We start from the raw sequence: 24925 nt of genomic DNA, 5'->3' as shown, positions 1-24925 counted from the left end.
GGGGGGGGGGGGTCCAGAGACATAATCAATTAAACTAGTAAAAACTTAAGCCGATTTATGCAAGATTCTGTTAAAAAATCTCCCCAGCTCAGTAAGTGTCCCTGAAGTGGCTGGAATGTTTTCATGAAAGCCTCTCTGGCTCTAACATGGTGTTTCTGACACCGTCAGTTTTCCTCCTGCAGTCTGTTCGGGAAGGTTCTCCGTGTTCCAAAACCTTACATTTCAGCAGTAGAAACAGGAGCATGAGCAGTTCACTGATGCTCTTGCAGCCTTTTGTCCTGTGTTTTATTTCAGCTGCTCAGTGACCACAGCCCTCCTCCTTTACCTGAGTGATTACAGGTAAAGACCATTGGACACACCGTAGCTTAACAATCGGTGTGTTTCCTTATTACTGGACCTGCCTATGAAGAACTAGAGCACAATGTCTGATTGTTGCTGACTGACATTACACTGCAGCTGAGACAAGCCAGGAATGTGAAACTTATCATGTATTTATAGTTCCTCTTCGTGTGTTTTGTCTTCACCTAAATCATTTCTGCTTTCCTTCCTGACCAGCTTACTCATTGGATGAAAGATTCTTGTTTCTTCTCCAGGGAACGAACCCTTTTCACGAGAAAAGAGTTTGAGACTGAAGCAGGACTGGATTGCAGTGACTTTCAGTTTCATTTCTTGAGTTTGATGACAGTGAAACAGCTGGAGGGAGGGAGGAGGTATAAAAGCAGAACAGGAAATGTTCAGCTTCAGTAGGACTGTGCAGGAGTTGGACCACCTGCCCAAAGGCAAAGGTAAGAAAACTGCCTCTGGCTCTTTGACCAGTTGAGATTCTTTCTTGAAGTAAAAACTCGACATCAGCTGTAAAGGTGAAGCCATGAGAAATGTGCAGTGTGTTGGTCGAGTGGAGGGGCGGGGTGTTTGATGGTGGAAATGAACTTGTTTGCTGGTAATGCCCCTGACAGAAATGCAGGGCTAGATTAGACGACACAGTTCTACAGTATCACATTACAAATATATTTTTGACCTAAAATTGCATGTTGCTTTCTTGTTGTTGGGTTTTATTGTTTTCATTTTAATTGAAACTCATCTGGGATTTGAAGTGAATTCTCATAAGTCAATTATTCAGCAATAATAACTATGCAAGTAGAGACTGAATGTACGTCCTTATATTTTCATTAATTCCTCATTACTGTGTGCTATGGTGGTTCATTTAGTGTTCTTCATCAGTTTATACAGACTTTTATGTTTGATCAAAAATGTGTTTAGCAAATCTAGAACATGTTGACAGTCTATAGTTCTCTTGAACTCGGAGCTTCTTTAGTTTCACTTTTATGTTTCAGGTAAAAATGTCCTATTTTAATCTCAAACTATCTGATGCTGTAAAATCTGTTAAAACAATCATCACCTGGTATCTCACCACTTTCAACTAACTCCTAACTTTTTGATTTCCCAGTTAGAAACTGAACAATGTGGTTTGGTTTCAGCGGTGTGTGATTGGATTCAGCTTTCCTTAAGACAAAGATGTACTCAGATCTTTTTGCCTCTGAATTCGGTCAGAATTTACTCATATTAAAGAAAAGGAGAATTTGCTCAGACAATTGAATATCATATGTATGCTTAAACAGTAACTGATTTATAAAAAAGACAACAGTTTCTGTATTTTCATGTACTTATTACATTCCCTCTACAGTTGCCCCGCCCACTTTAGCATCCCTGGACCCCCTCTTGTGAGAGCTCCACCATGACATACTTTATTCCCTTCCACTTTAGCAATGATCTTCAGCAAATTAAAAAAACATGAACTAGTATTAGATGACTGGATTTATCTTCTCAAAGGGTTGTTTCTTTTCTAGTTATTTAAATGATTTTTGAGATTCTGCAAAACCAACTCAGTAATGTCTACGAAGAAAACTTACCGCACTAATCTGTCCTCTCATACCTTACAGCTGGATTCCACTGCCAGCCTGGTAGTATCTTCAGAAGAACTGGTTGTGCAGAGAAACAAAGAGTTTCATAAGAGCCAGGATCTACGCAGTCAGGGTGCAGGGTCCCTGCATTTGGAAGGGAAATGGAAGACAGTAGAAGAAAAGACGAAGTTCTGAAAAAGGTCAGTGCTCTGATGACTGATCATCCAGAGGGAGTTCCTCTGAAGACTGTAACCATAAAATACAGCCAGAAGTATCATCAGAACTTGAGGTTATCTGATGTAGGTTTCAAAACTATTTCTTGCCTGGTAAAATTCCTTAAAGATGATCTGGTGATTTTGGAGGACAGAGTTTTCCATAAGATTCACTTTCCTCAAAAGAAGACTCAGGAGTGCCACAGACCTGCAGCATTGAAGACACTAGAGTCTGTTGCCAGCAGGAGCTCTGAGAATCCTCTAGGCCTTGTATCAGGCTCCTCCACCTCTTCATGTACTCCTGAAACACAACCCTTTACTGGATGCAAACCTAAAGAACAAGCGACCCAACAGCCGAGAATACTAGAGGTTAGTCCAATCAGCAAGTGCACTGAACAAACAACATACCTCTTGTTTCTACTGAGCTTTAAGACAAAGAAAAAAACACTTGTAAAGAAAGCAAACTGCATGATACATTTACTTTTCTACAAACCTTATGTCAAGTTCAAGTTTCAAGTTCAAGTTCAAAGAGGAAATCAGTGAGGGTGAGAAACTGTCAGCAAACACAATCTGTCATTGTTTATAAAGCCCATTTTAGATATCCAACATGCTACGATGATGAGGAGGATTTATGGGAAATCATAAAACCCCTTTTCCAGGAAGGTCATGTTTATCTGAAGAACCATGAACCTTTTTGTCTCAAGCCATTCACAGTTTAGCCTCTTTGGTGACCAACTACCCCAAAAGTTTCCCAAATATCTTGCTCTTTTTGAGAAGTATGTCAGAAAGTATGATAAAAATGACAGCAAGACTAGGGAGCTCTGAGACCTGTTTTGAAATTACATTAAATGTAAAATATTTGGACATTCTTCTGTGTATTCTTACATAGAAGATTGCTCAATATCAATTTAAAGTGTAATTTAAAATGCCAGCAGTTTTTCTTTTCTAGCCTACATTCCACACTAACATTACTGGACGTCGACCTTCTGTATGCTTGTCACATTATGTGTCTTTATCAGCTTTTTTCATGTGTCTGAACAAAGTTAAAACATAAAATGGTTAAATGCATCACAAAGATAAGGTGAATTGTTTTACAGGAGAAGAAGAAGAACCAGCCAACTGTTCCATCAATGGACCAGCTCCATTCCAGCAGCTTTGGGCAGCTTGGGGAAGACTTTCCTCTCCAGCAGGGAAAGTCTCTTTATGACACACTGGAACCACAGCAGGAGTCTGCTCAGCCAGAGGCAGCAGCAAAAGCTAAGGACACTCCACTGAGGACAGCCTCAGGTATCCACGCTTACAAACACACTTCTATCAAAAACAGAAAAACTTGTTCATGTCCTAAAAACGTGTGTTCTTATTCTAACGACAACAGCAAAGCCCAAACAACAAAAAGAACTGAATAAAAAGCAACAAGCCATTGAAGCCGCCTCCCTAAACAGGCCTGACACCTCAGCTGCTACTAACATGGCCACAGGAGAAAAAAGCCGGGCTAAAGAAGGCAACAGCTTAGATGCATATTACGCCCAGATGCGAGAGGTCCATGGCAGGAACATGCGGGCCTCGGAGGCCAGGAGAGAGCCCACATGTTGGAGGAACAACAGAGCTGCAGACCCAGAGGCCATCAACCGTTTGGCAGAGAGTGTGATGCGAGACATTGCTGCTGAGGGAGACCTGGTCACCACAGAAAGGGTGGGGGACGCAGTCTTCACTTTGACAGAGAATTTTGTTTTAGTTCTAGTCCTTTGACTAAAAACAGGTTTAGATTTAGTGCCAGTTTAGTCATAGGGGTTCTATTACTTTTAGTCTCATTTTAGTAGATTGAATTAGGTTTAAATATTTAGTCAACACAAATATAATGGGAAAGGTAAAGCTTTATTATTAAATATAACTAAATTATGAACATTTAAATACCATTCAAAGATTTTACTTATTTGGGAAAAACACATTTTATTTCTCTTTGCTTTCCAATTTAGTTATTTTTGCAAATTCAACCTTCAACACGTTCAAAGAAAATAAATTATTACATGCACATCAGAAAACAATTGTGAGAACTTTCCTTTAAACCATGAGTGTCAAACTCAATCACTTTTTAACATAACCATGACTAAAAACAGACAGGACCTTAAACCTTAAATAACTTTCAATATTTTATTCTCCGTAACACTATATTTTGTCAAAATTCTACAAGTTAGAAACAAGTGTAAGATAACATCGGGTCATTAATAACAATAAAATAAAATGATCTGGAGGGCCGGATCCGCCCCCCCGGGCCTTCACTTTGACATGTGTGCTCTGAGCCTTTCTCCTTCTTTCTGCTTCACTCTGCTCTGTGAGTGGCTCCATCTTTCTGCATGGAGAGGATGTAACAGAGCTTTTCAGGGGAACACTTCACTTGGAACATAGCAGAGAGTTTTTTTTTTTTTTTGTGGAGGGGGTACAAATTCTGGGCTGCACGGTGGCGCAGTGGTTAGCGCTCTTGCCTCACGGCGAGAAGGCCCCGGTTCGACTCCCGGCTGGGGGATTTGGGACCTTTCTGTGTGGAGTTTGCATGTTCTCCCCGTGCATGCGTGGGTTTTCACCGGGGACTCCGGCTTCCTCCCACCGTCCAAAAACATGCCTCATAGGTTAATTGGTGACTCTGAATTGACCCTAGGTGTGAATGTGAGAGTGAATGTGTGTGATTGAGGCCCAGTGACAGACTGGCGACCTGTCCAGGGTGTACCCCGCCTTCACCCATCAGCAGCTGGGATAGGCTCCGGCACCCCCGCGACCCCGAAAGGGAAGAAGCGGTCAAGAAGATGGATGGATGGAGGGGTACAAATTCTTAAACTGTTTACTTTACATTGGCAACAGGGTTTTTGAGGGGACACATTTTCCTGTACTGCAACAAGCCGAGCTTTTGGGGTGAGGGTGGGGGATATGGGGGAGGGTCATGTTCCTAGAAGGTAACATTACATTCCAAACAGAGATTTTGAGGATGTATGGCATTTTTAGGGTTAAGACAAATCTGACCATGGTTCCCTCAGTCCTGCTTGCGGATGTCTTAGTGTTATAAAGTGCAGTCACTGGCATCTTAAAACTACTGCACATTTGTTTAGAGTTCCAAATGAGAGGCATGTTTTTGAGTAGGTTTTATCCCAGTTTAAAGATGACATTTTCTTGTAACTATCATTGAAGTGCAGCATTCATCTCAGTGTCTCAGCAAGTCCAACATGTAAAGTCTCCACTTGTCCTGTAGGTGATAAGCAAGATGCTTTCAATGATTCCATCTTTGGACCCACATAGGCTGACGCCAAGGATCCTTCCAGCTCTGAATAATCTTCAGTACCTCACGAGGGAGATCAATATGTTCATAGAGGTGAGCAGGCATGGCTTTTGTGAGCTGGTCCATGTAAGGTATCACAATGCCATGCTGACAACGCTTCCTCTGATTTCAGGCCACCGAGGCAGTGTCATGCATCTGCACCCTGCATGAGCTGGGCCAGACTCTGGCAGCCCTTAAAGACAAGAAGCATTATGAGGAGCTGAGCCTTGGACCCCTGTGTAAACTCCCTGTCATCTACCGCATGTTCAAGATCGACAGTAACACTAAAGACGATGACATTCCTAAAATCAGGACTGTCGACATTTTAAAGGTAACTGAAGTCAAACATTGAAATAAGGCAGAGGCAAAGCTGTGATTTAACAGACACCCTGAAAACCAGACACACATGTACACTGAAGAATGATTAGCATAAATGGAGACAGCTCTGGGTCATTTTCACGATAGAGACTGGCACAGAAAAAGCCTGAAAAAAGAACATTACAAGACCCAGGAAAAGAACTGAATAAACACGAAGACCCTACCCTTACAGATAGTTTTGTTTTTACAGATGAATAAATACTGAATACAATTTTGATATGTTTTTAAATTTTGCATTTTTATGGCATGTTAAATTGCTTTAAATAAGAAACAATAGTATTAAGATAATAGAATGTCAGAATTAATTTTGACTCTTCTCTGGCTTGCCTTAAAAGATCAGTACAATCAGTAAAATTGGACATTGATACTTTGACTTTATTGACTCACATGTTTTCCTGTTTTCCCAGCAACTCTACATTTTCAGAAAAAACAAGAAAGAACCAAAGTTAGACTTGGCCGAGTTTATGAAGCATCTGGCCGATCACTATAACTGTGAGTTTCCTTACGAGCTGGGAATCCGGATTAGCAGCTTTGGTCTGCCTATATCAGTAAGACTTCCTCAACACACACAATGGTCTGTTTAACATTCTGTCTGCAGACACCATCTACTGTTTAAACCTTTGATGAGGTCAGAAGCAGAACTTTCATTTGTTGAGGTTTTACAGAATGATTTGAGAGTTTTGCAAAACCAAAAAATAAAAATAAAAAATCTCCTGCCCACTAAAAGACCCTTTCCAGAGCAAACAGTACTAAAGCCATGCAGAGAGGTCTTCCATGAGGTAACTCCTACTATATGTTTTTGTGATATGGAGCTTCTTACATGAAATCATTTTTATAACAACAGAACAGCCCTTCTTCACATCTTTTTTTAACTGATCAATTGAATTTTTCTCAGAAATCCAACACCCCTGCATAAAAGCTGCTTCAGAAAGGGTCGTGTCTGTCATCCTCAAACAGCGTCATCAAAGCACACAGCTGTTTCACTCCTGTCAAAGTAGAGGTTAATTCAGTTACATTAGAAAAAGTGTGAAAACTACAGTTACTTTGCGACTTAAATTTCTGAGGGATGTTTCAAAATCAAGAATCACCTTTCAGTGGCAGCTGTGTAGATTCTCTTCTTTTGGAGTCTGTTTCGGCTCAGAATCAATTCATTTTTAAAGTTTCTCTTTTAACATTGACATTTTGACAAATGTTATTCACAAAGCTCTTAATTTTAACTGAAAGGTGAGGTTAGTTCTGACTTAAGATATCACAACAAAGTTCTGTTGAAGCTTCTACTTTTATCATTTTAGTTCACAAACAATGTATTATGATAAGGTTTTGCTTGTTTTCTTCATTGGAATGGAATTTGCAGTTCCTGCTAGGTCACATACAAGTTGAAAGTATTTAATTTTTTCTTGTGCCCATTAAAGACTGTCTCCAAAGTGACTCGCTCTGAGCGCACAGTGCTAGAGCAATGCAGAGAGGTCATCCAGAAGGAGCTGGAGCAGGAGACGCTTGAACATCTCAGGAAGATTAAGGAGAACGTCTTCAGACCTCTGCAAAGCACAGGCTTCTTCTCCACCATAAACATGGACGTCAGAAAGAAGTATGCCTCTATGCCAGCTGCTGAAGTGGTGCTGACAGTCCTTTCTAATGCCAGCAGAGTGTTCACCCCACGGATGGCTAAGGTAAATCTGCTCTCTGCCCAGATCTGCTTTGGTTGGTCGTTTTAGATGTTTGTTCCATATTTTATTGTTTGGAACAAAAAGCTTGTTTTGTGCTCCTACTTAGCATTTATTGGTTAATGAAAAGATATTTTAAAGAAACATGAATGTACCAGTCATATGTATGTTGAGAAGCTTGAGTGGAGTGAAATCTGAAGAGTTTATATGTCAGCTAACTACAGCATAGAGCAGGGGTATTCAACTCCAGGCCTCGAGGGCCGGTGTCCCACATGTTTTCCAACCATGGCTAAACATACCTGATCCTGGAAATTAGCAGCCAATAAGGAGCTTCAATGGAAGGTTGGTTGGAAAACATGTAGGACAACCGGCCCTCGAGGCCTGGATTTGAATACCCCTGGCATAGAGTGTCAAGTAACATTTTGAGTTTTTTGTTTCAGGTGGTAATGATGCAGGAACAATTGAAAAACAATGCCTTCTGTTTTTCTGATTGGCTTTACCACACCATTCGAAGCCTGCACACAGTAATCATTTGCTAAGAATAAGTACTGAATAAGACTTTTTCATTCTTTTCCAGCACTTTGAAAACTTCCTGATAAAAGTATCAGATGATCAACTGACAAAAGCCCTGTTTCAGCTGGCCATCTGTGGAGGCTCCCTGGCTGCTCCCCAGGATTTAGTGCCCAAAGAGAAAACCCCCCAAAAGACGGAACAAAGCCAAGCAGTGGACAGAGATGTCACAGCCCTCCCCTGTGAAGGTTTATGCTCAGAAAACACTGACACTTCTTATATTTCTTCAGAGAAAAGCTGACACTTGTGCTGTGTGTCTCTCAGCCAAGGTGAAGGAGTTTCTCAAAGAAAGCCTGAGGAGTCAGAACTCCGCCGTCACTCTGGCCCACATTGCTGCCCTGGAGAGGAAGCTAACCAAACACTTTCACATAAAAGATTTTCTCTCTTTAGAGCGAGGGACCTTCCTGGATTTCCTGGTGAAAAACATTCAGGTGCAGCTTGGGTTTTTCATGATTTCTAATAAGTGAAACTGTCTGTGTAGATCACATCAGTCCTTGTCTCAGCCAGAGATCTGGTCACAGTGAGGCTAACCCACACCCTGTTTTCATCCCTTTGACTGCAGCTGCTGCAGGAATCTCTGGGATCACTCCTGTTCCTGGAAAACAACAAGAACCTGTCCGGATGTGGCTTCAGACCCAGCAAACAAGATGTATTTGAGTTCATCCAGCAGTGTGGCAATGTAGCCTCCTCTGATCCCAATGAAGTATGTTGTGTTCTGACAAAACACGTTGTAATACCACAGACACTAAACCTAAAACTGCTTCTAGCTGTCTTGCGTGGAGTCAGCTCTGAGGGCTCACTACAGCGTCCGGGACAGTCGTGACCTTGGCTACGGGCCTCTGCCAACGCTGGCTGGGCTGGTCCAACGGCAGAGGGAGCTCAGCGCCAGAGGACTGAGCTTGATCTACTATGAGTCAGCTTTAGTGTCCAAACACAAAGACGAAAGGTTAGGATGGAAGGCAAAAGTCTAAACTGGTTTACTTTGATCATTTGTAGTTAATTTATTCTCCTTTTCATTTTTACTCATGTGTCCTTTCTATTAAAAAGCACTGAAAGTGGGTCTGAGTGTGTGGGACGTCTAGGTGAGGTGTCCAAAGATCAGGCCCTCGCCAGTTTACTCTGCTGTCCACTGCTGGAAGACTTAAGTGACTGGAGCCAATGGGATTACATCTTCAAGTCCCTTCATGGCCCCCTGAAAGACTTCATCGAAAGAAATGCAGGTGAGCTGTTTTGATGAGATCTTTACAGGCAGTGAATGGAGGGTGGACTATTGATGGCAGATCGGTCTGTTTGGGGGCTTTAATAACTGGATGAATAGATTTTTTTCTGATTTTGCACAGCGTGCCCCAATGTGTCCTCATCATCGATGAGCAGCTGGCTACACGTTCAGGTGGCGTCTATGCAGTTCAGGTTTTCTGATTTGAAGACAGAAAGTTAGTCTGGACGTCTTCTTTACAGCTGTGCACTTTTTGCACATTTTACAGACTTTGGATTTATGGCACAAAATGATGGGAATGTTTTTTTTTATTAAAGATTAATTATTGAATACCTGATAATACACTGCCTGGCCAAAAAAAATGTCGCCACCAAAAAAAGGGTCAAAAACTCTAATATTTGGTTGGACCGCCTTTAGCTTTGATTACGACACACATTCGCTGTGGCATTGTGTCGATAAGCTTCTGCAATGTAACAAAATTTATTTCCATCCAGTGTTGCATTCATTTTTCACTAAGATCTTGCATTGATGATGGTCGAGTCTGACCAATCCATGAGTGAAAATGATGTCTCATGCTCCCTGAACCAGTCTTTCACAATCTGAGCCCGATGAATCCTGGCATTGTCATCTTGGAATATGCCCATCAGGGAACAAGAAATCCATTGATGGAATTACCTGCTCATTCAGTAAATTCAGGTAGTCAGCTGACCTCAATCTTTGAACACATACTGTTGCTGAACCCAGACCTGACCAACTGCAGCAATCCCAGATCATAACACTGCCCCCACAGGCGTGTACAGTAGGCACTAGGCATGATGGGTGCATCACTTCACCTGCCTCTCTTCTTACCCTGATGCGCCCATCACTCTGGAACAGGGTAAATCTGGACTCATCAGACCACATGACCTTCTTCCATTGCTCTAGAGTCCAATCTTTATGCTCCCGAGCAAACTGAAGCCTTTTTTTCGGGTAGCCTCACTGATTAGTGGTTTTCTTAAGGCTCCACAGCTGTTCAGTCCCAATCCCTTGAGTTCCCTTCGCATTGTGCGTGTGGAAATGCTCTTACTTTCACTATTAAACAGAGCCCTGAGTTCTACTGTTGTTTTTCTTCCATTTGATCTCACCGCCGATCACCATCATTCAGAATTTTCTTCCGGCCACATTTCTTCCTGGAAGACGATGGGTCCCTACTATCCTTCCAGTTTTTAATAATGCGTTGGACAGTTCATAACCCAATTTTAGTAGTTTCGCCAATCTCCTGACATGTTTTCTCTGCTTGATGCATGCCAATGACTTGACCCTTCTCAAACAGACTAACATCTTTTCCACGACCACGGGATGTGTCTTTCCACATGGTTGTTTAGGAAATAAGAAGCAACTCATGGCACCAGTTGGGTTTAAATAACTTGTTGCCAGCTGAAAGATAATCACCAATGCAGTAATTATCCAACAGGAGGCTCGTACCTATTTGCTTAGTTAAATCCAGGTGGCCACTTTTTTTTTGGGCAGGCAGTGTATATGAGCATGATGCAACAACAGTGTTTTTCTGTTCTTTCAGTGTTGCATGTTTAAGTGTGTTATTAATGCTCATAGTTTCACATGTGATGGATTGCTTCACAAACAGCAAATACAGGGCTGGCAGCATTGGAGGTGAGACCAGGCCTGTTACTCAAGATCACCACCGACACAGGAGACAAACACTTCTGCAGTGCCGTCGCCGCCCTGGACTCTGTTGGCACCGCTGGTCATCTGGTGTCCATGGTGGTTGCAGACGGAATCAGGAATGCTCCCACAGCCCTCCTGGCCAATCACATGCAGAGCGCTCTGGCAGAGGCCATGGCCAAAGAAGGTTCTGGAAGTTCTTTTTTTAAAGCACAACAAAATCTGTAGAGTTAGAACTCAGGTACAGCCGTTTAAAATGAGCAATGTTTTTAGATCTTTCCCAGGCTGAAGAGGACATTTCCTGTTACAGCAGAGTGGCGACGTTTCTGCTGGACTGTTTGATACGGATCCCCACCAGAACCTGCCAGGCTCTTCTGCAGAAGGCAGGTTCCATAGCAAAGATTTTACTGAGCTCTAATGATATGGTTCCATCTGATTTTTGACACGAGAAAGTTGAGCCTGAGGATCAATGTGGAGTTCAAAGTTTGACATCCTCAAATCTCCTTGTTTCATTCAGTTGTCCTTGAAGTCCTTGGAAATATTCAAGATAATCTCTTGCGTCTGAGTCCTAACATAAATTTGCCCTCCAGGTGTTCTTGGAGCCTTTCTCCCATGTTTTGGGTCAAGCAAAGTCCAAACAGGTCCTGATCAGCACAGCTCAGTCTGACCTAAGACATTTGAACTGCCTGCACCGATTGGGCATTCTCATCGGTGTGACAGACTGGATCAGAGACTACCAGAACAAGCTCCACCCACCTCAAAACCACAACATGTACAAAGAAAACATGGACCAGGTCAAGGTGGGGGTGCAGACCAGACCATCAAGCAAACATCTTGTTGTTGGCTCTGTTTTTCAGGCTTCCAGTAAACCTGATGTTTTCTGTGACCTCAGTCTAGTTTGGCAGATTCAAGCAGCAGTCTGTCAGCTCTGAATGGAAGTGAAGATGAGCTGGTTGATGAAGACATTACAGACTCTGACCTCCGACCAGGTGACCAAACATGACGACAGAATTCAGTCCTTTTGAAAATGACTGACTTACGTATTCTTACACAGTGATAAACAAACATTTTTGTCTTTAAAATGGTGACAAAGGCTCGGAAACTGAGGAAGAGGAGGACGAGGAGGAGATGTATGAGCTGGCCTCAAATGCTAATGAAGAGACTTCAAGCAGCAGTGAAGCTGAGGGAGAGAACGGAGAAGGGCTTCTTAATAAAACTGGTGAAGATGCAGAGGAGAGGAAGGCCGGCGTCGAGTCGGAGAGCCCACTCTGTTTCCAAAAAGCCATACTTGAGGACATTAGGTTTGATCTTTCTCTTCACAGCAGCTGGTGCTGTCAGGAGTCTTTTCTGTCTAACCTTTGTGTGTTTCATGAAGGAAAAGCGAGTTTGGCATTGGGGTGGAACTGTCTGCAGAGGGCCAGAGGCTGATGGAGGTCCAGCAGGAGAGGCTGGGCCGAGGCTTGGACCGCCTCTCCACAGAACTTTACAGCAAAGACACACACTTTGTCCTGGAGCTCATTCAGGTCAACAGACCAGACATTCACACCCACACAAATGATTGAAGGGTGGGAATACACGTCATTGGAAGATCTGTGCATTCACTTGTTTCGCTTTTACCAGAATGCTGACGACAACAGCTACTCCTCAGACACCACGGTCCCATCGCTGGCCTTCGTGGTGGAGCAGGACTGCATCACCGTTCTGAACAACGAGAGCGGCTTCCAGGAGCAGAACATCCGGGCCATCTGTGATGTGGGCCGCAGCACCAAGGGCAAACACAAACATGGATACATTGGTAGGTAGTGAAGCAGGCCCTCTGCATGCCCAGATCAATTCAATTCAATTCAATTTTATTTATATAGCCCAATATCACAAATTCAATTTGCCTCATTGGGCAATGCTTTTGATTATCAGCAGATGTGACCTTTTGACCTACTGACATGAATGTGGATGTCAGTAGGTCAAATGTGGGTGTCTTACAATAGCTTCATGTTTGGTTCAAAGGCTTTAATGAAGGGAACAATGTTTGCAGATTTTGTTTTGGGGGGTTATGAGAACTCAGTTGAAAAGTTTTTTCGTTTGTTTTTTTCTTTCCCCTCTGGCTAGAAGGGAATGATTAAATTGCAATGATGCCATGTAGCATTATGGTTTTTGGATTGCTAAAAATATTTTTAAACTGCTGTTCTACTGAAGAAGATTTTTTCTTCTTCGGTACTCTGCGGTTGATCTTCTTGTTGGGGGCACGAAGTGCTTTCTGGATGTCCTCGCTTCAAGGACATATCTTTTGGATTTTTATGAGAGCCAACTTTTGTTTAACAGCACAGTTCTTTTTCTTTGGCATCACAATGGTCCGCCTCCTTTATGCAGGACAAAAGGGCATTGGCTTTAAGTCTGTGTTTAAGGTCACAGACTGTCCTGAGATCCACTCCAACGGCTTCCACATTCGCTTTGACAAAAGCTGCGGCCCTATGGGATACATCCTCCCCCACTGGACCGAGGACGAGAGGCCTCTGGACCCCCAGCTGAAGCTCTTCAATCAGCACAGGTTGGATATTTGTGGGGAGCAAATTTAGAATGTTTGCATATCATTTTTTGTAGAGATGTTGCAGTTTCTTTTCCGTTTTACATTTAAACACAGCTGGTAGTCAGTTTGAGGACTCAGAAAAGCCATTTCTGATCATTCAAGGTTTGCAAAGACTAATCACAGATTAGCTTCAGTTCTGTTTAGACTGCACTCACGACTTTGTGCTAAACCACTTAACAGGTTGGTCCAAACGTATTTACCGATAATTTATCTTCATATAAGTGAAGAATCTCCTACACCATGATGTTATGCTTCTTTTCCTTTAAAGAAATACACTTTTCATGGCTTCTGTGATTGTATTAGGACCCTAGCTCAAAAACATTTTGGAAATTTACTTTGTTTAATGAATAATCTTAACAAAACAAAATAAATAGCTTGGAGAAGTAAGGAGAACAAAGAACTGAAAATTTACCAGGCCAAGTGGAGCAGTATTTGTCAGTGCCAGATCCTGCTAAATGTTTCACTGAAAAAGCCGAGTCTGTAATGTTCATCATAGATTCTTCTACTGCGATAGGCAGAATGTGACAAAGAATCCAGGAAATTGTGTTGTTTTTGTATTTATGTAACAAAAAATCAGTGACTGTTTTTTGTGTCTAAAGCACAGACAGAGAAGGAATGTTAACTACCAACACCGGAGAGACAGTTGTCAGGCTGAAACACTTTGGAGGTTAAGGGGTCAGTCATTTCGGGTGTTAACGTTTGGACATGTTACCTGTGAAGCCCCTCAGTTTGTCCGTCATCACAGGTGTGTTGCCGGATGCTGTTGTTTGGGGAAGGACTGGTGCTCGCTGCATCACTCAGCAGCAGGAACATCATCCTCACTGCAGTAATGCTTCACTGCATGTGGCTGACTGCATGATTTTTATGATTGTTTCTCTGTTTGCTGCTTCTTCATCAGCTGGACCACCAAAATAAGACTTCCTCTGCGCTCTGAGAGCCGTCAGACCAGGAACCTGTTTCATGATGTGCACCCTTCTCTCCTGCTCTTCCTGCATCGCCTGCGGTCCATCACCATCTACAACCATGTCAGTCAATGTTTGCTGGTGCAGTGAGTTGCCGTGCGTCTAACACTCTTTCTGTCTCTGTGAGCAGAGCGAGAAACGCCTCGTGACCATGACCCGCAAAGACCTCAGTCACAATGTTCTGGAGGTGGAGCACTCAGAGGGCATCGAGCGCTGGCTGGTGGTCAAAACTACCCTGCATCCCAAAAAGGTGACCCCCCCACCTCCTCCATGGTGCTTTGTTTTCAGGCTGACTGCCTTCCCTCCCTCCTCGGTTAAGGATCTGGGGCTGCTTGGTCTTCTGTCTCCTCCCTGAAATGGTTTTCCTTTCATTAAAGCAGCATACCAGCAAACCTTTCCACTGAGTGGTGAGGCTGACAGGAGCAGCTCCTGCTCCTCTGACTTTAGCAGAAAACCGCTGACCTTCCAGCTGCTTAGGTTTATTTCAACAGTCCTTTTAAAGCACTTTTCCTTTTCTTCTTCAGGTAAAACAAGATGTTGAGTCGACTGAGCTGGCTCTGGCGTTCCAGCTGGGCAGTGGCACAGCAGAAGATCTCAGGTGCCAGCCTCAGAAGCAGCCAGTGTTCGCGTACCTGCCTCTCCGCAGTTTTGGTTTTCGCTTCATTATCCAAGGTAAGAATGTAGCTGTGGTAAGTCATGGTTCAGTCGTCTTCCTAACCAGCACTGTGATTAATTCATAACCTTATGCCTTGCGATCTGTAGGAGACTTTGACATTCCCTCTTCTCGGGAAGATGTTGACAGGGACAGCTCCTGGAACCAGTGGCTTCGATCTGAAATACCACAACTTTTCCTGCAGGCCATGAAGGTCTTTACTGTAAGCCAAAACTGCAGGAAACAAACAAAAAATACACGTATTGAGAACAGATCTTGTAAATTAACATTGGAGGCCCTCTGAAAAGCTAATTTAAAGCTGAAGTTTACACTTTTTTGTGTATTTCACATAACTAGAAGATTCCCACGATGCTTTGCACAAGCTAGACTTTGATGATTGCTTTCTCCACTTTTGCTTTAGGATCACTCAGAATTCAAAGGGCTTAAAGGCCTTTGCCGCTTCCTGCAGTTCATACCCCTTCCTGATGAAGTGTTGGACTTCTTCAAGCCTGTTGCCGGGCAGATTATTCAGCTGTTGAAGGGCAAGGCCTTTCTACCAACACGTGACTCAGGTATGAGTCACAGATTGTGTCAATCAGGGAACGCATCAACTCATTGGTGCAATTGGCTCTAAAGTGAGAACAAAAGCCTGAGCTGCAAATAAAATCTCAAAAATGTTCTGTTTTAAAATGTAGATATTCCTCTTCTGTCAAAATGAAAGCCTCCTTTGTCCAGACTGCACGTAATTTCTCTCTCTTAGGGGGTGAATTACTAAAACTCTCCATTGCTGCTCTGGCCCTTCTATCAGTATTTAGAACTCTCTTGATTCAGCAAGTTTGTTCTGCTCCCGTGTAAACGAAAGCCTAAAAGTCTCATTGGACTACAAAAGCACAGGATGTAACCCTGCGCTCATTGTGTCTCCTCAGATGGTGGCGTTGTGTACAAACTACCATCTCAAGTGGCCATCTGTCAGGACGCCGTGATCCGCAACGTAATCAGCAGTGAGGAGCTGGAAAAGCATCTGTCTCTGTCTTATCTCCATCCAGATCTGAGTCCAACACCTCCCACCTCTCTGCTCACTCAACTGGGAGTCCGATACCTGCGGGGGTCTGATGTTACCACGGTAACCACAGCCATGACTAAGGAACTAGTGAAAGCAGGGGGGCTTCATAAAGGTGTGTGCAGAACATGGGGTTACAAAAAACTCATTTATTTTGTCTGAAGTTTAAATAATGTTTTACACTTCCAGAGCAAAATATCCGTCAGCTGGCCAGGTTGCTGGTCTGCAACTTCCGAGCTATGGAGCATGGCTTCGGAGATGCAGAATCCATCCTGCAAAACCTTAAAGATCTACCCATCATCCCTCTGGCCGATGGAAGCGTGGTGACCCTAAACGGGGAGGGAGTGTTCTTCCCAGTGGAGGAAACAAAGACAAAGAAAAAGAAAGCTCAGGGTCAGACAGGTAATTCTTTATTGAAGCTTTTTATGTTTGTGGCTTATTATGGAATTTGCTGCATTAAGCTGCATGTATTCAGTGTGCTGGGATTTGATGACAAACAGATGTTTTCTTTTTTCTCTCTGAAAAAAAAAGTAACTTGGTCACATGAACTTTCATTGTTTTTCTTTTAAAAATAGATGGGACGTGTCTGTGGCTCAACTGGGAGAGTGCAGAGGCCTATAGATGTCATTTAGAGAATGTCCTGGAGTTTTCCCATTTTCTTTCTGTCCTTCACCATTAAGCTTAAGAGAAAAGGAAGGAATTAAAGAGACAACTTCCATCCTTTAACTTTACAAGAACAAATGTTTGCGTGTTTGTCTATTCAGTTTTTCTCCAAGGACTCAATGACCCTGTCATTGTAGAAAGATAGAAACAAAAGCATTCTAGGTTTGAAAAGCATCCATGTGTGCCCCTGGTAAATTCAACTACTTATAACTTTTAAAAGTTCTTGTAGTTGAACAAATAATGCATCACAGAGATTTTCTCTACCCGCCATCAACAGAAGTGAGTTGAAATCATTTCTAGATCTTACACCATTGTTCATCAAGACACTCAAACAAACAGTTAAAAAGTCTGAAGGATTTGTGTGGCCTGTTAGAAGTCAACACATGCATTAAAGGCAGCTAAGTCCAGGAGTGCAACAGCTGTGGACAAACCCAGCTGTGTCTACGTGCAGCATCCCAGGTTGGAGCTCCCCCTGCACAGTGCGGAGAGCCTTAGATTGGCAGGCATGAATGTTCGTTTTCCAGCCAAACATGGCGCTCCTGCAGTTTGCTCTTGTTGATTATCATGTCAAAGTTCTGATGTCTCTGAACGCATCTCAGACCACCATGACTTGCTGACAGCTTTCCTCATCAGGGTTTTACACGAGGATTCAGAAAGAAAAGGATTAAATCACACCTGAACACCAGTGCACTGCTTTACAAAAAGACGTTTGGATCCATTCACCTCCACCGCACAGCTGGGTTATCAGAATGAAAGAACTTTAATCACTACTTGTCCATTTTTATAAACAACAATTGATATTGAAAGACAAACTTCATTTGAAAATATGAACGATGAAGAGGAAGGAGAGATGAGGCACAGAACACCCCCCCCATCCAAAACACTCTTCTACAGCTTTACAGTGAAAAGGATGAAAAGTACTCGGTACAAAGCCTCTCATCTCACACTGGATTGGGTTTTTACAGGATGTGAAGCTGAGAAATAATTGACAGAGGATGGAATAGTCTCCTCAAGTTTGAAAAGCAAGGGAAGTCATGGGGGATTGGACTGTTTTTTTAAAAGGCTGATAGTGACGTTCAAACAGAGGAGAGTAAATGCTGGTTTCAGGTCAGTCGTAATAGTTGAAAGTAGAGCAAGAGGAGACGATGTGCAGAACAAAGTTGATGATGATGGCTTGAAGGTGAAGTCAAGCGGCAGAGATGAGTGTGGATGCTTCAGGGAGGTAGCCAAGTTCAATGCAATGTTCCTTTCAAATATTGAGCAGGGCAGCTTCAGTGGGGAATCGTGGCTTTCCATGTCAGCTTCAGAAAAACAGGTCAGAGAAGCATCGGACTTTCAAGGATTAAGATATGTGCTTTTGTTTCCAGAACAATGGAATCAGAGTCTAGAACTTTTACTTTTGCATTTCTTAAATCTGAAGCATCCAGTCACCAAATACACTTTCAATACAATTAGGAGAAAAAAAAAATCAGACTCTAAAAAATACAACTTCAAACAAAATCTCAATGGAAATGTTGCTTTTGTGTGTGTGATCCTTTTCCAGGAGCAGTTTCTGCCCTGTACAGGGATGTCAGCGTGGTTCACCCGTCTCTGCTGAGCTGTTTGGAGCCCCTGCAAAGCCAGCAGGTCCGAGAGCTGCTCAAAAGACTCGGCGTTCATGAGCTGAAGCCCCAGGAGCTGCTGGACCAGCACATCTACCCCACAATAAAGAACAACAAATGGAAGGTAAGACATGAACATGCGTGCTCAGAAAAGGCTCAGTCACATATTCTATAAAATAACTGTCTTTCCTTTTTCCCCAGTCAAAGCCTGAAGCTGTAGTTGTCAGTTATTTGGTTTTTATCAAGCATCACTCGGCGTCGAGCCAGGAGTATGCAGACATGGCGGTGCCCGTCCTCACCTCCAGGGGTTTGCTGTGTTCAGCCACTGAAAGAGTGCACTTTTCCAAGGAGTACAGAAACATGGATCTGCATGAGACGCTGCCTGGTATGAGAGGGAAGCAGCAAATGCTCACATGCTACGAGTGTTGGCCTCTGAAAACAAGCCAAACATGATCTGATTCATGTCTGCGTTTGCACTTTCATTTGTCTTTAGTTGTACGTTTATGAACAGTAGAACACAGAAGGCGAAGCTGAATATGAGGGAGAAGAATTGTTGTTATTTGTTGGTTTATTTCAAGTATTTATTGTAGACAATACAACAAATAATTACACAGATATATCAAACTCATTTCAGAAATTAAGAAATGCATTGATTTGGAAAATAAAGAAAAGTGCAGAATTTGAAAGGCAAAATAATACGCATTTTTCATGCTTGAAACCCTGATGACGTCATCCCACAAAATCCTTGAGGAGAAGTTTTGAAGTTTTTGCCAAGAAAGATCATAAAACATGTATAAAATGGCCTTGAAATGAAGACTTTACCCCAAAAGCGTGGTCCAGTGGCAGCAGGCTTGCATGTCCAACTCAGCTCCTATGGATTCATTTAAACTTTAGGACTCATAAACATCATTTAAAAAGAGAAAGGAGTTTTATTGGAATACCAGACAAAGATACTAGTTTCTTAGTGTTCAGTGCTGTTAACTGAAGAAAGATGTATTTCATCATCTAGTTTAACCAGATTCTTCACAGGCCTTAGCTTTGTTTGTATTACAGTTTTTTCCCAATTGCTGAAACACTGAATGCCCTTCTCCAAACCATCTGATCAACTGCTTTGACTCTTTTATCAAAAACATCACTCTTTGGTCAAAACCTAAAACACAATTTGCAAAACTCTAATTCACTCTTTGCAGAACACAGGACACATTTTCACTTTTAAGACACAGTTGGCATTCACAACACACAAGAGGCAGTAATCTGCATCATTCATATAGAAATTCAACAAGAAAATTAGAGAGAAGGTTTGTTGCTGTCTGGGACAATGTCAGTTTTTACCAAAGTTTACTCATCAGACAATAGTTCAACACTAATCCACAATTAGTATTAGTTGTCTTCCACCTTGTTCTCCATAACCAGATTGAAGATTTTTTTTCTACTTGGCATTGGAAGAAGAGACAAACATACACTCGACAAAACCTGTCACAGGCCTTAGACGTGGGTTGTGATGACATCTCAGTTGGGTCTTTTCATGACTACATCAGGCAAACCAGATTATGTTTTCCTGTTGTGTGATGTTGATGAAGTCCTCTGGTCTGACCTACACAGAAAACATGGTGAAGTACAATAAATGTGAACCTGGGTTTACAGTAAAAATTAACTAAATAAAATAAAATCCTGAATACTGTTTTGCTCTATTTTTATTGGGGGGGGGGCATTTTTTATAACCCCTATTGTGAACAGTGTTTTGTTGTGTAGTGTTTTGTGATTGCTGCTGGTTTGTTAGTTTTGATCACTGAGTCTTCTTTATGACCTCGAAGTGAGTTTTTGTCTGAAGAGTCAAGAATTTTGTACACTAAACTCATATTTTCAAAATTGTGTTTGGTGTTTTGATGTGTAGTGTGTTGTGTTTGCTGTGTGTGTGTACGTTTTGACATAAGAGTTTTCATTTTGACTCAAGAGTCAAGTATTTTGTATATTTAGCTTTTATTTTGAAAGTTGTGTTTGATGTTTAATGTTGGTTTAATGTTTCAGAAAATGAGTTTCAACATTTGGGAAAAACTGTAAAACACACTGAAGAGAAATGTCCTTCTGGCAGAACTGCCACAGATTTATTTTATTGTTTTTTCCAAATGACAGAAAGAGTTCACACATTAGGTGTGTTTGTTTCAGTGTTAACTGTAGGTTTTTGTATTTCTTTATCCTCTGCTCTTCCACTCTCCTCTTGCTCAGGCTGTGATTGGACCCTGGTGAGTCCCTGCTATGTGGAGACAGACGGGGATGTGGAAGGATGGAGAGAGCTGCTCAGCAGGCTGGGAGTCAGAGATGGTCTCATCCTCCGCAAAGAGCGGCGAACGCTCACCGCTGAGGAGCTGGTGAGGAAAACGCTGCAACAGAGCAGGAACAACCCTGAGGTTTCACAGCTGAGCCTATGGGGACTCACCATACAACACTGCAGATAGTTTCAGGGTTCAAACCATCTCCTGCCTCAATGACTCATCAGAACCATTTGCTACGGCTTCTCTTCCTCCTCTGTGAGGCCCTTGGGAGGGAGGTGTCTGACTAAATGTAGCTGCAAAGACGGGTTAAAGGAGGAAGATGCTGACAGATCAGGACTGTGCTTTAGACAGACATGATGACTGCAGGGACACGGCTTAAACAGACTTTGGGCTGTTGATATTATAACATTTGCGAACATATCAGGAAATCATAAACATAATCTGAAATGAAATCCATATAAAATACAGTATATTCCACAGTGGGTGGTAACAGTCAAATGCATTTTGTTTAGCTTTTAAAACCAGCAAAATCCTGAAACTTGCTATAAGCTGCTAATAAGCTGCGCCAATGTTTCTATTGTGAGAGCTATCTAAGTTCTTGGACCAGAGCAATGGAAATCAGTATGAAATTATCCTGATATGTCTGCATTGTGTTTTCCTTCTTTTCCTCCAACAGGCTCGTAGTCCCTGGTCAGCTGAAAGTGCGTCGTGGGACCTCAGTGCGGCTCAGGACTGTGTGCTGGAGGATTACCCCTGTGAGGAGTTTGGGATCCTGGCCACAGCGCAGCTTCCAGGCTCAGAGCAGCTGCAGCAGAGGATGGCTCTACTGCAGCTGCTGGAGGCTAACTGGGACTCTGGGTAACTCCCCAAACCTTAAAGGCTTTCACTCTGCCTCTGAAAGCCAACACAGTCTATCACAGATGCAGTCCTCTCTGCAAAAGCAAACGTGTCCTCACATCTGTCATTATGAACAAGAAGTCCTGGTTGACCTGATTTATTGAGCTTCTTTTTTTAAGAAAACCCAAGTAATAAAAGCCCAGGACATCTGACACAGACTACATTCATTTAAATAACAAAAATGTCTTGAAATGGAGCATCTGGACTTCAGACCTTCTTTTGTGAAACATTTCACCACTTCATCAAACTGACAAAGCTACTTGGATGAGTGGTGATGTTCAAGACAGAAAGTTTCAAGTCCAGGTGCCACAATTCAACTTCTAGACAACAACACCTGGATAAATAAGAACCTTCACAAGAACAAAAAGAAAATACTTTTTTTATTAGACATCAAACATTCATGTCCTGGTTCTACCTCAGTGAAGAACATGTTTTTGGTCAAACAGAAGTAAATCACCTCAGCATCTTGTGTTGGAATTGTGCGCCCACATTTCTAAAGCTTCACATATTTCTGTTTTCCTTCTTGCAGACATCTTTACTCTCAGTTCCTCACTGCTCAAGTGATTGACAGCAATGGACGGCCAATCAGAAACACCAAGTCCTCCTTCCACCATCTTCTGTGCAGCCTTGAATGGATTCCAGCTTATCAGCAACAGGAGGGAGAACAATTGGAGAAGACGTTTCTGCGTCCAGGCTCAGTCTACCTGTCACTACCTGAAGTTACCAGCCTGCTTGGAACTCACGTCTTTTACGTTGACTTAAACTCCAGCGGGTTCAGCAGAGCTCTGGGTAAAGACGTCTTCTGTTCTCTGGAACTCGACTTTATGGCCGTCATGAAACTTTACCTTTGTGTTTTCCCCACAGGGATCAGAGAAACCATCTCAGTGGAGGTTCTGATCCAATATCTGAAGGACTGGTGCACCAAACCTCTGGCACAGAACCAGGAGCAGCATCCTGAGCAGGAGTCAGAGGGGGCCAGTTTCACTACAACCGTTCAGCACATCTACAATGTCTACTCGTACCTGCAGACACACTGCCCTCAGAGCAGCCTGAAGGAGCTGTTCCAGCACAGCCCGGCTGTGTTTGTGGAGACCCACAGGTATGCAGCACCTGCATATCTACATACCTCTTTAGGCTCAACACAGAGCCCAGACCTTAGTGACATGTGGAACTTGTTCAACAGACGTAATGAAAACTGGTGTTTTGGGCGCTTCTACCACCTAAAGGAAGTGTGCTGGAGTGATACAACTACCATGTTCAGCCGTTACAGGCAGCTGACCCAAAAGCAAGGCAGCTCTGTCCAGGAGCCCAAGATTCTGGCGCTTTTCTACAGCCAGCTGGAAGGCATGGAAAAGTTCTTCACCAGAGTAAGATGCTCTGCTCACACTGCTGCTGCAGTTCACACTTCACACATGCTAAATGCATCGGTCTGCAGACAGATGTTCGCATCAAATATTACTCTTCCTAATTTAAGCATTTTAATCAATTTAGTGAAAAAGCAAAACAGTTAGATCATAGTTTTATCCTAAATCTACAAACAAAAATGAGCTTAGTATTACTGAGTTTAAAAAAAAATAACTTTGTAAAAAATCGTTTTGCGTGGTTAATTTTTACATTTGAACCTTTAGCAGTTTTAATGACTTATCCCAGTTTTCCAAAAGTTGTTCATGTTTTGTTTCCTCTTATGTCAAACGGGACTTCTTACTGCTTCCAGTTTGTGTCTGCAGTTATTGCTTTTGTTCTTAAGACAGCAGTGGCAGATAAACGGTACCTCTGTGAGTACCTGATTTAAAGCAGGAGACCAGTAGACTTCAGCTGACAGCAGTTGCTCATTTGTTGCTGTAAAGATGCATTTCCAGATGAAGCGCGTAGAGTTTTGAGTGTCTCCTATTTCAAAGATTCAAATGCAGAACCTTTAATAACACAAGTGTGATGCTCTGTCTCATCTTCAGCTGCTGGAGGTGAACTCCAGCCCCACCATAGCACAGTATGTCAGTTTACTGGAAGTAATCTGCTCTTCGTCTCCCACACCGACTGCTGCGGTGCTGCAAGACGTGTCGGTGCTTTTCGCCAGACTTGGTGAGCACGCTCCCACCGCCGCTCTTCTAGAAAAGCTCCTGTTCTCTCACACTTTGGGATCCTCTCCCATCTCTACCACCTTCAGACCCCTCCTCACATCCATGACCTCTCTGTTTTCTGATTGATGAATTACACATGCTGATGTGCACGTTTGTATGTGTGTTACTGGAACAGCCCAGTTATGTCAAGACCAGGAAAATCCCCATGAGCTCAATCAAGGTTACTGCTCCACACTGAAAGGTGAGTAATACTTCCAAACACAGTCTGTCACGGAGCTGCTGTCTGTGAGCCGCGTGTCCACCCTGCATGTCCAGCTGAAAATTCCAACAGCAGATTTTACCTTTGACTTCAGACAGAAACAGCGTCTAAAAGAGAACTGCAGCTTCCTTGAGTCTAATGATGCTCTCCTTCAAGGGATGGTTATCAATCATAAATGCAACGAGGACAGGTAGTCGCTTAAAACCACACACCCATCATCCATCCATCCATCATCCACACACCCATCATCCATCCATCCATCATCCACACACCCATCATCCATCCATCATCCATCCATCATCCACACACCCATCATCCATCCATCCATCATCCACACACCCATCATCCATCCATCCATCATCCACACACCCTTCATCCATCCATCTATCATCCATCCATCCATCCATCCATCTATCATATATCATCCATCCATCATCCACCATCATCCACACACACACCCTTCCTTCATCCATCCATCTACCATCTATCCATCCATCCATCCATCTATCATCCATCCTCCATCCATCACCCATCATCTATCCATCCATTATCCATCCATACACCCATCATCCATCCATCCATCCATCCATCATCCATCCATCCATCATTCATACACCCATCATCCATCCATCCATTCATCATCCATACACCTATCATCCATACATCTTCCATCCGTCAATCATCCATCCATCATCCACATTCCCTTCATCCATCCGTCAATCATCTATCCATCCATCATCCATCCATCCATCATCCATCCATACACCCATCATCCATCCATACACCCATCATCCATCCATCCATCATCCATCCATCATCCATCAATCCATCATTCATACATTATTCATTCATCCATCATCCACCCATCATCTGTCCATCCATCCATCATTCATCCATACACCCATCATCCATCCATCCATCCATCCATCATTCATACATTATTCATTCATCCATCATCCACCCATCATCCATCCATCCATCCATCA

At 42.8% G+C, this 24925-nt stretch overlaps 1 protein-coding gene across 6 annotated transcripts in view; it reads left to right on the top strand.

Annotated features, from left to right (window-relative positions):
- Positions 1-6: 6 nt before the first annotated feature.
- Positions 7-24925, top strand: part of wu:fj29h11 (protein NO VEIN) — a gene marked incomplete at its 3' end in the record, with an annotated part of 29214 nt that continues 4295 nt past the window's right edge. The window contains 38 exon segments of one of the 6 annotated variants that reach the window (XM_036217252.1): positions 7-785; positions 1941-2101; positions 2303-2482; positions 3211-3400; positions 3489-3805; positions 5355-5474; positions 5554-5751; positions 6206-6346; positions 7211-7468; positions 8040-8220; positions 8297-8463; positions 8595-8735; positions 8800-8978; positions 9080-9252; positions 10873-11097; positions 11184-11293; positions 11501-11710; positions 11803-11899; positions 12004-12211; positions 12286-12433; positions 12531-12705; positions 13278-13455; positions 14393-14519; positions 14587-14706; positions 14981-15128; positions 15219-15331; positions 15530-15680; positions 16035-16283; positions 16358-16570; positions 18375-18556; positions 18634-18817; positions 20659-20801; positions 21382-21563; positions 22132-22391; positions 22467-22701; positions 22786-22969; positions 23555-23681; positions 23856-23921. In XM_036217252.1, coding sequence (XP_036073145.1) covers positions 2063-2101; positions 2303-2482; positions 3211-3400; positions 3489-3805; positions 5355-5474; positions 5554-5751; positions 6206-6346; positions 7211-7468; positions 8040-8220; positions 8297-8463; positions 8595-8735; positions 8800-8978; positions 9080-9252; positions 10873-11097; positions 11184-11293; positions 11501-11710; positions 11803-11899; positions 12004-12211; positions 12286-12433; positions 12531-12705; positions 13278-13455; positions 14393-14519; positions 14587-14706; positions 14981-15128; positions 15219-15331; positions 15530-15680; positions 16035-16283; positions 16358-16570; positions 18375-18556; positions 18634-18817; positions 20659-20801; positions 21382-21563; positions 22132-22391; positions 22467-22701; positions 22786-22969; positions 23555-23681; positions 23856-23921 — 6319 coding nt within the window. 6 annotated transcript variants of the gene reach the window in all.

This window comes from Oryzias melastigma, linkage group LG19 (genome assembly GCF_002922805.2).
Source record: "Oryzias melastigma strain HK-1 linkage group LG19, ASM292280v2, whole genome shotgun sequence".
NCBI classification, from domain to species: domain Eukaryota; kingdom Metazoa; phylum Chordata; class Actinopteri; order Beloniformes; family Adrianichthyidae; genus Oryzias; species Oryzias melastigma.
The sequence above is the reverse complement of the archived record's forward strand: the minus strand, read 5'-3'. Positions and strand labels throughout refer to the sequence as shown.